Source organism: Ovis aries, chromosome 21 (genome assembly GCF_016772045.2).
Source record: "Ovis aries strain OAR_USU_Benz2616 breed Rambouillet chromosome 21, ARS-UI_Ramb_v3.0, whole genome shotgun sequence".
Taxonomy (NCBI): domain Eukaryota; kingdom Metazoa; phylum Chordata; class Mammalia; order Artiodactyla; family Bovidae; genus Ovis; species Ovis aries.
The window spans coordinates 21835202-21849148 of NC_056074.1; the positions used below are offsets into that span (position 1 = coordinate 21835202).

Genomic DNA, 13947 nt, shown 5'->3' on the forward strand with positions numbered 1-13947 from the left:
CTCTGAGATTCAGAATCTCCACCCTAATCTCCCAAGACACCTGCTGCTGCTGCTGGCCACTCTTCAGCCCAAACCAGGGAGTATTCAGGTCCAAAACCCACTCAATCCACCTCCAGGGTCCCGGACCTAAGCTCCCAAGCAAATCCTCCTGGATCTGGCTCACTTCAAACCTAATCCAGCTCACCATCCATGAAGGCAGCTGTTTTCCAGCTCCATGCAGGACAAACCTCACTGGAGAGATGCTCCAAGATCTCATTTACCAGCAGGATTTCACAATCATTTGATCGGATTTGGGCCTCTGGACTCTTGCAAAGTTTCTTAATATCCCAGAAGCATCCTCTGTGCCTGTTCCAAGTCAGCCAATATTTCACTTGATTACTGGACGCCAGGAGCTTCTGTTCATAGCTCTGTTATTCAACTCAGTTAATAACAGCCAGGGAGGTACTTTAAAAAGCTCTCCTTCCCAGCAGGTAGCAGCACAAAGCATTCACTCAGCCCTAGGAGCTCCCTCTACCCATTGCCTTGGTGACTACATGGGGCAGTAATCACTGAGTTTTGTACTATTCACACTTTCAGGCCACTGGAGAAAACTCAGGGACAAGATGTGTTATTACTGCTGTTACCGTGGCCTTCTGTGTGTGTGTGTGCTTGCTCAGTCACTCAGTTGTGTCCAGCTCTTTGTGGCCCTATGGACTGTAGCCCACCAGACTCCTCTGTCCTTCTCCAGGCAAGAATACTGGAATAGCTCGCTATTACCTCCTCCAGAGGCAGAGTCTCTACCACCAAGACACCTGGAAAGCATCGTAGCCTGCTAAACTTCCATTATTAGTGATGCACCTGGAAATCTCAGAATTTTTCACCCAGAAATAACCAAAACAACACCTATCTTAACTCCACTTTACTCTTTAAAACAAGTTCTCTGAACAATGAGGTAATGTAAGTAGCTTCCTGTGACACCTATCATTAGATCTTTTCATATGTAACTGCTACTGCACTGCAGTGCTGCTTTAATTAAAATGTGCCTGATAGCATCTATTCATTTCCATTAAAAGCAGTGATATCTGAGCAGTTCACTCAGTGAACCACGTGTTTATTTCATCTTGGGCTGTTAACAGCCCAGACAACAATTATCCCACTTGACAAATAAACTTTCCAACTGGCTTTTTGGATCCTGATAAACTAATTAAGAGCCGGCCTTAGCTACCTCAGAGGATGGATGTGTGATGCAGGGATGATGGTTCCCAGGTAAAATCAAAGAGAAAACTGCTGATCATATCCCCCAAGTTGCAAGAAATTGTAAGTAAAAGAATTGAGATATAATTCCCCCATGTCTCTCTGATTCTTCTGATAATTTCTGTAGTAGAAATGTGTAGCCTCTTGGTACTCTTTGAACGAGTACCAAGTGCGCAGAAAACCCAAGCTCCCTAAGCAACTGCACAACTGATTGGCAGATCCTTCCATTCTTCCTTGCCTTTGGACAAGCTGTGCTCTTTGTCTAGAATGCTTTCCCCACTCTGCCCACCTGGAAAACTCCTAAAAATCCTTCAAGACACAACTTTCAAATGTTACCTTCTGATTAAAGCCTTCCCTGACCATCTACCACCCCTCCCCAGAATTCATTTCTACAATTTCTCCTCTATATCCTTAATGCAGACTTCTATAATCCCATCTCTCTTCCCTCTGCCCCATCAAACTGTACAATAAACACACTTTTCAGTATCTAGATTCTCAGCTAAGCTGTAAGTTCCTGGAAGTCAAAGACCAAGTCGGTTCCTCTTTGCATAAGCAATCCTAGCACCCAGCAAGGCGCTCAACTCTTCAGCTGAATGAATGAATGAACACAGAAATGAAACTTCCCTACAACCAAATTTTTACAAGATTTAAAGGGGCTCAATGTGGGGAAGGGGAAAAGATTTTGTTATTAAAGAAACTCCACAAGCAACGCTCCCTGGACCCACAATCCACTTCTGGCGAAGGTACTTTTGGCCGACTTTTCAAAGGAGTAATGAGAACAAAGGACGTAGGCATACTCCGTAGCGATGTGCACTTGAGAAAATTAAGTGACAGATATCTCACCCCACCCCAGCCCCACCTAGTTTCTCTCTCTTTGGTTCCCCTGTAAGATGCTCACCAGCACCAGATTCTCCACTAGCAGGGCTGGTCGCCCACACTCTGCACTGTCCCCACTGCTCTGATCTTTCCGGGGGGCAAGCTTTTTCTCGTGTGCTCTTGGCTTTAAAAGACTAACCCACCTATATAGGCCGGAACTCAAGAAGCGCTTATTCTAGGTTGGGCAGTCATGGCATCTTGGCAGGCTGGGGAGCTCTCGGGTGGAGACTGAAAACGGATGGGGATTCTTTTTATCGCTGGAGAAGTCCACACCCGCCGCGCTTTCATTAAGCAAAGGAAAAGCTGCCGCCTGCTCGGTCCTGGGGAAGATGGAAAGGGCCAGCAGGAAGCTGCTGGACGCCCAACTCTTGAATCCTCAGGCGGGCTGCTAACAGCCCAAGAGGGACGCCTGGGGAGCGAGCGGAGGGAACTTTTGAGCCCACCCAGGCCGGGCACCCATTCCCAGCCCTCTACCTATAAACTTGCTCCCTAGCGTGGGCAGGAGGCTATGCCTCTAGAGAGGAGAGACGAGAGTGATAAAAGAGGAAAAAAGCAGTGGGGATGACTACATATCAACTCTAGGGTGCGAAGTCTGCCGCACGTTAGGAGGGTGCCTAGCGTAGGAATAAAAACTCGCGACGCTCCCACCCGCAGTGGAGAGTCCTATTTTTGCCAATTCCCTCGTCCAATCCACCGCCACCTTCCCCAATCTACTACTAGCTCCCCAGAGAAGGCGGCTGAGAGTGGGTCTCCAAACCCCCAGGGGACATGCAGGCTGAGGGCTGAGAGAGGAGGTGCTCTTAACGTCCTCACAACTGCTTCCCTGGAGGCAGAACGAAGTGGAGACTTCAGAAAATTACGCCCGTTTTCCTGACCTCCCCTCCACGACACCAACACGCAGCTACAGTCTGCGAAAACTGGCTTGGAGCTTAAGAGCATCTCCCTGGGATTGCCCCCACAGCTCCAATTCCCTCGAATTTGTCTTGCCTTCTGGGGGAGAAAGGGAGTGGCAAGAAAAACTACTTCAGGAGTTCCCCGGGGGAGAGGCAGGAGGGGACGAGAAAAGGGGTCTCGGAATCCCAGCCTCGTCCGCAGCTCCCACCCCGCGCCGCGCCCGCCCGCGCCCCAGCAGCGCCCGCCCGCCGGCCGGAAGCGCTCCCTCTGCGGGTGCGCCTCCCTGCCGCCGCCCCTGCCCCGGCCAGCAGGGCGCAGAGACCGCGGACTCCCCCGCACCTGTCAAGTTCACGGGGGTGGGCTTCCCGGGCCCGCCCTACTATGTGGGTTTCTACCCGGAAGCCGGTCGCTAGCAGCTGGAGGGTGCGCCTGAATGGCCGCGCCCCTCACCCCTGTGCCCGCCAGGCCGCGTCCTCCGGGCAGGGGGCTGCTCCTCGGGGGCATCTTCCCCCGGCCTGTAAGTCCCACTTCTCAGCCTTTCACCTGGAGCAGGGCAGAGAGATTCGAGGGACCCATCCACGCCCTTCCCCGGACCGGCGCGGAGCTCTGCTCCAGGTCCTCCCCACGCCGAGGTGGGCGCTGGGCACAGCGGCTGGGCTCGCCCGTTTCCCCGCATCCCTCCGACAGCCCCAGCCGTGCTTACCTGTCCTGGCGGCGCACACACAGAAGCACACAACTAAAATCACACCCCTCGGCATCGCTCCCAAGGGTCCCGGCCAAAGCGGGCGCGTGGAAGCCAGGAAGAAACAAATGCGCCTGGATGCCGAGACGCGCCGGGCTCCGAGCCGCCAAACTTGCTGGCGGGCGGCGAGGGAGGTGGCTCTGCTGCGCCGGGCGCCGCGCTCAGGGATCGCGCCCGGGAAGGCGGCCCCGGCCGCCCCGCCCCCAGCCCGCCCCCACCGCGGGCGGCGGCACCCGGCCCGGACCCCGGCCCCCGCTGCGGCGGCGCCCGCCTCGGCGCCGGGGTGGGAACGCGGGGCTTGGCCGCTCCGGCAGGTTGCGCCTGGCGCTGGCAACGGCTCCTCCTCCGCGGCGAGGACCCGGGCGATCGGCGCAGCAGCCGCTACCACTCGGAGCGCCGGAGCTGGAGTCCCGGGACCCGGGGGCCAAAAGGGAGGAGCTGGAGGCGCAGGGCACCCCCTCCCTGAGCTTCACGCTCTCCAGCCCAGACGAGCCGGCGGAGCCGCTGCTGCTGTCTCTGCCTCGGCGCCGCGGTGGGGGCTGCCGAAGTTGCCACAGTTCATCTTGGTCGAAACGAAGAACCCCGAGTCCTTGCGGGTGGATTCCCCCCCGCCCCGCGTCCCCGCCACCGGGGGAACCCCGACCCAGACGGACTCAACTAGCGCCCTCAGCTCCTCCCTGGAGGACAGTTACTCCGGATTTGCTTAGGTGACTGGTTGGGGAGGGGGGTGTAGGGAGATGATGCCTGAGTTCCGTCTCACCACCTGTACCTCCAGTCTCCTCTCTCCGCTGGGTCCCTCTGAGTGGAGACCCGCTTTGGGGGTTCAGGGAGAGGACGCTAAGACCGGGGGAGGGGGGTGCAGAAAAAGTGTCCCTGAGCCCGAGCGAAGCACGGTGGGGAATTGGGGAGTTTTATTTGCAAGCCTTCCGGTTCTGCAGGGCAGATGCTGCCACTTAGGGGAAATTCCTAACCATTTTTTTTTTTCCTTGAGTGAGTTTCTCGATGGTTTTGTCAAAAACCCTACTACTCTCCTTTCACAGTCACGGTTTGACCTCTCCCGCAGTTATTCTGGAACCCTCTCCAACACCATTCCTGGAGAGAATGGCTGGACTTTGTTTTAGGAGTGTGGGCAAGAAGACCAATCCTCCTGCTTCTATGTGACCCCCTTGCAGAACCCAGCCTTCCCTAGAAATATCTCCCAGTTTCATGGCACTTCCTTTCAGGAACGTTATTTATAACTAGATTGCAGAGTCGTGAAATCAGACATGACAGAGCCTTTGATTTACACCAAACGAGCCCCACATGATTTAAAACTCCTTGGCTTGCTCACACTGGTCCCCTCTCTCTGAGTCCAGCCCAGCCCTCTGATATGATAGGGATCCCAAAGAAGGGAAACGTCTCTGAACAAAGCTCTCCCTCATTTTCCAGGAAACATTTACAACGTTCAAGAAAAATCCTCTTCATTAATCCCCTTCTTACTTCTTCTGTTCCTAACCCCTTCATCACCGTGACCCCAGGAGCCCCCACTGAAGGTCACCAAAGTAGCAACACAGTTTATTAAGAGAGAAGGTTTTTATCTACACACTCTGCCCTATTTTTCTGGATATTCCTGTATGCAAGCCACTGTCCCACTTGGCCCTTTACACTGTGGTCCCTTAGCAGATAAAAAAGGAAATGAACAAGCAGATAAATTCCAGCATCTAACACCTGAGGCAGAAGAAGGGAAGCAAACAAAGAAGTGTATTGCCATGCCCTAAGCTGAGCTGAAAGATTAAGAGGTAAACTGATGTCAAAGCTGAGCATGAACAGATTCTCCATCTCTTCTGGGATTCAGCTCGAGCCCAGAGGGGATCTGTCTGCATTGACTGTCTGATTTCACTACAGAGGCAAGACTTTCTCCTTCCACCTGGAGCATATTACATTTAAAGCTAAAATTAAAATCACACGCTAGTGGTAAAGAAGCTGCCTGCCAATGCAGGAGATGTAAGAGACACAGGTTTTATCCCTGGGTTGGGAAGATCCCGTGGAGAAGTAAATGGCTACCCACTCCAGTATTCTTGCCTGGAGAATTCCCAAGGACAGAGACTTGGAAGGTCACAATCCATAGGGTTACAAAGAGTCAGACACTATTTAGCATGCACACAGAACATGTTACATTTAAGCTAACTTTAAAATCACACCTGTTGCAGAAAATAGGACTTCTCAAGTTGAGCTGGGCCTTGTGAATGAGGATTCCCCAAAACCACATTGTGTTGTGAGACCCAAGCCCTCTCTCTCTGCAGATTTTAAATACACCTCAGTAGGAGCAGTCTCTGTGGCTTAGAGCTGTTGTTTCAAAGGTGTCTTACTGATCCCAGAAATCCTAGAAGTCACAGTGACCCCAACCAAGGGAAAAGGTGGTCTGAGTCAGACCTTTAGAGCTCTCTCTCTCTCTGAAAGTCTCTGTGTAATTAGTTGGTCCTGTGGGATGGAGCTTTCAGTGTGTTCCATTAAAAAATAAAGCAAGGCATATGTTCTGTCAAAGCTTTGCAGCATCACATCCATTAGCAGAACTAGTGTTAATCTTAACAAGGTCATAAATCTTTCTATATAACTGAGTACCTCAATCTCCTCCTATAAATGCACTTCTGGAGTGGGAATTTGGAGTGTGTAGCCTAAGGTAACCTTTATAGAGCACGCCTAGCAAATTTCTATGGTGGCGATGAAGGGACCACGTGGCTGTGTGTTGGGATATTGCAATGGAACCCATGCTCAATGGAAGCAGTGATGAAGCTTAGTTTACCTAATACCACACCCCAAGCCAGCCCTCCCCTTCTGAATGGCCTCCCTCTATGATCTGTCTAAGAACAAGAGGCTTCCTCTGATTATCCCTCTGCCTCTTCTTCCTGACCTCTAAATATTGGGGAGCCTCATGGACCCCAGACTTCTTGTCTTCAAGCCACAGTTACTACTATGTGTTCTCATCCAGCCTCATAGCTTTAACTACCATCTATACTCCGGGAGTTGGTGATGGACAGTGAGGCCTGGCGTGCTGCGATTCATGGGGTCGCAAAGAGTCGGACACAACTGAGCGACTGAACTGAGCTGATACATGGATGATTCTCACCTGGTGCATTTCCAGTCCACACCTCTCCTTCAGAGTCCGGGCATACATACTCAACTACTCATCATGTGTCTCAAATGCAATATGGCCACATCATCAAAACTGAAAACATTTGTGTTTCAAAGGACATCACAGGAAGTGAAAAGAGAGCCTACAGAACAGGAAACAAATCTGCAAGTCCTATATCTTATTTGGGCTTCCCAGGTGGCACAGTGGTAAGGAACCCACCAGGCAATGCAGGAGATACAAGAGACATGGGTTCAATCCCTGGGTCAGGAAGATCCCCTGGAGTAGGAAATGGCAACCCACTCCAGTATTCTTGCCTGGGAAATCCCATGGACAAGGGAGCCTGGCAGGTTACAGTCCATGGAGTGGCAAACAGTCGGACATGACTGAGCACATTTGCATAAGATACCTGATTTAAACTACTCGCACTTACTAAAAATTATTATACTCAACAGTAAAGACAAATGACCCAATTTTAACATGTGCAAAAGATCTGAATAGACTTTTCTCCAAAGAAGAAAAACAAGCAGCCAGTAAACTCATGAAAAGATGCTCAGCATCATTAGCCATCTGGGAAATGCAGATCAAAACCACAATGAGATATCACTTCACACCCACAAGGATGGCTAAAACCAAAAAGCCAGATAGTAAATGTTGACAAGGAAGCGGAGAAATTAGAACCTTCATATACTGGTTGGTGAGAATGTGAAACAGTTCTTCAAACAGTTAAACATAAAGTTACCATATGATTCAGCAATTCTACCCCTGGGTACAGACACAAGAACTGCAAACATATGGCCACACACTAAGCTGTAGACAAATGTTCATAGCAGCATCACTCATAATAGCCAAAAAGTAGAAACAGCCCAAATGCCCATTAGCTGATGAATGGACAAGTAGAAGGCAGTACATTTATATAATGGAATATTATTCAGCAATAAAGAGAAATGAAGTACTAATATATGCTGCAACAGGGATAGATCTTGAAAATACTATGCCGAGTGAAAAGAGTCTGTCCCAAAGAACCACATGTCATATTATTCCTTTTATGTAAAATGTCCAGATCTATAGAGACAAAAGTAGATTAGCAGTTGCTTAAGGCAGGGGGAAGGGGAAGGAAAGATTAGCAGGTGCCAGCTAAGGAATGCAGGACTTGTTTGCGGGGTAATGAAAATGCCCTAAAATTGATTGTGATGATGCTGAAAAACTCTCACAAATACTCACAATATATTAAAAGCCATTGACTTGTACACTTTGGGTGAAGTGTATAGTATGTGAATTGTATCTCAATAAAGCTGTTTTTACAGACTTCCCTAGTGGCTCAGTGATTGAGAATCTGCCTTCCAATGCAGGGGACACAGGTTCCATCCCTGGTCGGGGAACTAAGACCGCATGCTGCACGGCAGCTAAACCCAAGCACCACAACTAAGACCCAACAAAGCCAAACAAATAAATGTTTTTTAAAAGCTATTTTTTTAAAAACTTCTTTAATGATCATTAAAAAATTGCAACGTGTTCCAAGTGAGGACTTTTAATTCCCCCTTACTCCCAAACTGTGTTCCCTGGTGGCTCAGATGGTAAAGAATCCCCCTGCAATGCAGGAGACTGGGGTTCGATCCCTGTGTTGGGAAGATCCCCTGGAAAAGGCGATGGCAACCCACTCCAGTATTCTTGCCTGGAGAATTTCATGGATGGAGGAGCCTGGCAGGCTACAGTCCATGGGGTCACAAAGAATCAGACATGACTGAGCAGATAACACACACACACACACACACACACACACACCACACACACACACCTCTCAAACTCCCTGCCTGCTGTCTTCTAAGGAGATGGCACCAACCTTCATCAGGCGTTCCAACCAAATAACCCAGGGTCATCCTGACTTCCCTTCTCTTGCATTCATGCTAAGTCGCTTCATTTGTGTCTCTTTGCAACCCCATGGACTGTAGCCCACCAGGCTCCTCTGTCCATGGGATTCTCCAGGCAAGAATACTGGAGTGTGTTGTCATGCTTTCCTCCAGGGGATCTTCCCAATCCAAAGATTTAACCCTCTTCTCTTACACCCCCTGCATTTGCAGGCGGGTTCTTTACCTCTAGGGCCACCTGGGAAACCCCTGCTTTCCCTTAGACATAAAGAAAAGTCCCAAATCAACTGCATCTCACCACCCCTCACTCCTCCTGCCTCCTTCCAATCCATGACTTCCCCATTCCTTGGCTCTTGCCCTCGACGTCCGATCGTTCTCTGTACCTCCACTCTGGCCCCTTATAATTCAGCCATCCCTTAGCAGGCATGGTTGGCTTTTTAAGACATGAATCAGACCACATTCCCTTACTCAAAAGTTCCCTTGCTCTTTTCTATCATATTTTTAAGAAATCCAAACATCTCACAAGACCTCTGCCCAGCTTCCCGGCTCTCTCCCCCTCACCTCCTTCCTCACCCCAGAATCTTGCTATTCCTTAAACATTCGAAGTTCACACCCTCCTTCCTCATGGTCTCTGCACTTGCTGCCCCCTCTGCCTGGAACATTGCTTCCATAAATCTTAGTGCGGTACACTTTTCACATGACTTCAGCCTCTGTTCAAATGTCAACTCCTTGGGGAGACTCCGCCTACAGAAGCTTCCCACGTCATGCCCATGGCTCTCTGTCTCCTAACCCTGCTTAAGTTTTTTATAGTGCTTAGTACTATCTGAAATATCGATTGATTTGTTGACATTTGTTCTGTCTCCCCCCGCAGAGAATGCCACAAAAGTAGGATTTTTGTCTTTCTTGTTCACCACTGTGTCTCTCCACCTAGGACAGACTTGGCATATTTTAGGAGCTCAATAAACATTTGTTGGATGAATCAATGGATGTTGTTCGGGAAGCAGCATGGAGGATGGACACTTCTCATTGGCCATCACCAAGGCAACAGACTGCCTTGTCCCTCTGGCCCCCAGAGCTGCTCCACGGCTGACTCTATGCAGGGCAGTGAATTTCACAGAGGAAGAAAGAGGAAGACTCCTTCTTAGCATCCAAGGCTGAGAAACTCTCCATCTCATTTAGTGCCCTCCAGTCCCTCACCCCAGGGCACTCTCCTGTGTCCAAACAGCCTTCCAACTACCTTCACATTTAGGGATGCATGACACATTTCCTTGTAAAAGTGACGAGAATGGAGGATAGTTATGGATTGGTTTGTGTCCCCCACCCCCGTGCCCCACCACCCCACCCCCATGAAAAAACACATGCTAAATCCTAACTCCCAGTGCTTATGAATGTGACCTTTTTTGGAAACTGAGTCTTTACTGATGTCATCAGGTGAAGATGAGGTCTTTGGTGGGTTCTCGTTCATTGCGACTGGTGTCCTTGTAAGAGGAGGAAAATGCCACGTGAAGACAGAGACATTTAACAAATGAAAGCATGTGGCAGGCAGACACTGAAGTGCTCTAAGTCGCAGAACGCCTGGGGCCACAAGCCAGAAGCAGTAGAGGCGGATCCTCCCCTGGAGGCTCCAGAGAGATCCTGGCCCTGCCAACACCTGGCTTCAGATTCTAACCTCCAGCACTGTGAGAGACTAAATATCTGTTGTTTTTAAGCGTTCCGGTTTACAGCACTTTGTTAACAGTCCTAGGAAACTAACCCAAGTGCCAATCAACTGGCAGAGTCCAGAGAAGTGCGAAAACTCCCAAGTGTCCTTTGCCAACCCAGCAAGCGCCAGACCCTCTTGAACTAGGCACACCTGGACCTGGGTGGGTATTTTCATTTCCTGAAATGCACATGCAATTGCAAAGAGGGGATGAATGAATACATCCATGCATGGGCCTCTGTTTCTATATGAATATAAGAATTCTACACACACACACAAAATATGCATTCTCTACTCCAGTCACTACAGTCAGTTTCAATGACATCCAGATAAGAGAGACCCGTGTCTTGTGAAGTTAACTATTGTCTTTCTGTCTTGCAGCTTCAAACACTTTATAGGACAAAGTGAGGTGTCAATCTGAAGGAAGACAGAAAAATCTATACATAGACATCATAGACAAAATTGTTCCATAATTTTTTGGATGAAACCCTCCTAATCCATAACATCAATGATCTTAGATAAGTTTTGAGTTTCTGATGATAAGAACCAAGGTGTTCACATATCCAGGTTAAGTGTTACATAAGCACATGTTGGCCATTCCTATAGACCAGGGGAAAGCAGAAGCCCATTCTCAAGCAGGTGCTAGAAGCAGGCCTCACCTCGACCCTAACCAGAATGATAATGGCTCATTTTTCAAGTATAATGAAGTATGGGTTCCTGCACTAAGTGCTTTCTATGGATAAATTCCTCAAAGCAACCCAGTGACGTATGTGGGATTATTACACTTAGTTTACAGATATGGTAACTGAGCAATTTGTCAAATGAGTGCCTGAGTCAAGTTTCAAACCCAGGCATCTGGACTGCAGAATCTGTATATTTAACTGTTAAGCTGGGTTTCCCTGCTGGCTCAGTGGTAAAGAATCTGCCTGCCAAGGAGGAGAAATGGGTTTGATCCCTGGGTTGAAAAGATCCCCTGGAGAAGGAAATGGCAACCCACTCCAGTTCTTACCTGGGAAATCCCAGGGACAAAGAAGTCTAGAGGGCTACAGTCCATGAGGTCACAAAAGAATCAGACACAGCTGAGAAAGTGAACCAACAACTGCTAAGCTACACCACTTTTCCTAGGATAAAGCCTATGGATTTGGTCTCCTTGTTGAGGTCTTGTGGGAAACCAGTACATAGCAGCCCTATTTCCTTCATGAGTTCTGACCAACTGAGAAATAAATGAGTTAGCAAGAGGCCAAGCATCATCTTTATCAACATGACAGTGTTGGGAGAGCATAGCCTCCCATGAAAGCCAAAATGGGCTGGCCATCTTCCCTGCCTCCAACCTGGATCCTGGCGCAGCCATCTGCTCCCGCCGATCAGGGTGGAGAAAGTGAAAGAGGACTCAGTGAAAAATGAGGACCGATGGCTGTCTGCCTCATCTATGAAAAGTGGAGCAAGCAGGGAGTACAGGAAAGGTCCAGGAGTATCAAAGGAAAATCCCTCACATGGAAACCAAAAGGGTGGGGAAAGACCCCCTTGATACTCTCTCAAACTTCCCTCCATGAAGGATCCTTTGATGGTCCTGTGGCCCTGGGCTGCCCACAAAGTGCACCCAGCCTTGTTTGCCAGGCCTGAAAGTGATACTTTATTCCCGGTAGAAGAGCCCTGTGCTCAACACTGCTGCCATCGCTCCACAGAAAAAGGAGGAGGAAGGCATCCTTTTGTACTTACGCTGAGTTAGGGAGGATGGCGCATCCTTGAGCAGGTCTGGTGACCCAAAGCCATGACCATCTCCTGGAGGAAATTCAGGCCATGGGATGGCATAATGGGACAGGTGTTCTTGAACAGGGGTAGCCTGCTCTAGTTACTTTAGGCAACAACCCTTCATGTGAGTTCTTGAGACTGGGCCTCCTCATCTACATGAAACAAAAATGCTCATTTCCCATGCTTTTAGACTGCTTTCCAGAGTCACAGGCCTCTAAAGTTCTACTCAGCAGCCAAGTACCGTCAAATTCTGCCACATCTCCCAGAGGTTCCCTGGGTCTCCTTCCAGTCTTCCTAGTGCATTTCACTACCTGTATCAGGAAGGATACTGTCTGCCTTCCTGTAACAGGAAAAACTCCCAGATGATAACTTATACAAGAGTTAAGGCTCTGTCAGGTTAAAAAATGCACATTCTGGAGTTGAGTGAGGTTTAATTTAGTGGCTTTATGAAGTCCACGGGGAGCCAGGCTCTTCTCAGATTTCTGGTTCATCATTCCTAGATCATTGCTTTTGTCCTCACAGTTCAACATGGCTACTGGTACTCCAGCCATTTATTCCACATTCCAGAAAGCAAACAAAAAAGAGAATGAAGAGAATGGAAATAGGTCAAGTCTTCTAAAGTCTGGATTCAGAACGGACGCACTATCACTTCTGCTTACACGCTAATAAAGTCAAGGACGAGTACAATCTGCTCGCGATGAAGACATAGCCCAGGTGTGATTTGGGGCAAGGTAAAAAAGCGGAACCAATAGGCAGTCTATCTTATCTATCATTCCTGAAAACTAGGGAATGTCATGTTCTGGTCAGGTGACAACAAGCCTGCTGAAGTCAGAAACGCTCTTCTTTAAGAACAGGAAACCAGAGCAGCTCAGTCTCCACACTCCCATACACTGTACCAACTTTGCAAAATATCAATACCGGTCTAGCACAAGATCCTCATACTTTTTACCCTCACCCCAAAACACAGGGTGTGTAGAAGCACTCATCAAAACGCAGGAAAAGGGAGCCAGCACATTGAGGCTGCCATGAGCCTACACTTGGCAGTGCTCTCCCCTTTGGAGCGGAGGTTTTTTTCGGTATGGCTTATCTCAAAACCCACAGTCAAGAAGGATCAAATTCATACAAACTTGGAAGGTCATGCCCAGGGTTCTCTTGTGCACCTCTCCCCAACACCAGCGTGGAATGGACATGTCACCAGCAAACAGTCCGGAGGCAAGTGGTATAAATGAGCATCTCTCATAAACAGCCACAGAGTCCCTCAACCTCCCCTTCCTGAGAGGAGACAGCAGAGGAACCAAGTAATGGAAGAAGAATATCCAGGCTGCCCTGAGAAACCCGAGTCCCAACTCAAGGCCCCGCCTGTCCCAGCATCCACTCTGAACTCAGACTTTGCCAAGATCCAGAAACTAACACGGCAGTATCTGGCAGGGCAAGAGTCTCCAGGACCATGTGCCAGCCTCCATCCCTATTGACTGGTGTCATCGCCATGCTGATTGCTCAGATTTTTAAATATAAAACCTGATGGCCCCAGTGACATGGGTCAGAAAGGAGAGTGCCTGCTACTGTTGGGTATATCCCTAGATTTACGACCTAGTGTTTCGCTGTTCTTTCTAACATTTTGAAAAGTCTGGTTTCTTGCACAATCAAACCAGTGTTCTTGCCCCACCTCTCTCCCCACTTCTATCCATCCTTGACATGGCGACCAGGCCAATATTCCGAATGCACAGCTCTAACAGCCAATATCCAACAGCTATCTTAGGTGTTAAATTCTCAC

The 13947-nt window shown here is 49.1% G+C and overlaps 1 protein-coding gene across 7 annotated transcripts in view; it reads right to left on the reverse strand.

Moving 5' to 3' along the window:
* Positions 1-3908, reverse strand: part of NELL1 (neural EGFL like 1) — a 1034396-nt gene extending 1030488 nt beyond the window's left edge. For all 7 annotated transcript variants that reach the window (XM_060403970.1, XM_060403968.1, XM_042238438.2 and 4 more), the window contains exon 1: positions 3707-3908. In XM_060403970.1, coding sequence (XP_060259953.1) covers positions 3707-3761 — 55 coding nt within the window. In that variant the 5' untranslated portion in view covers positions 3762-3908. The remainder of the gene's footprint in view (positions 1-3706) is intronic.
* Positions 3909-13947: the final 10039 nt, after the last annotated feature.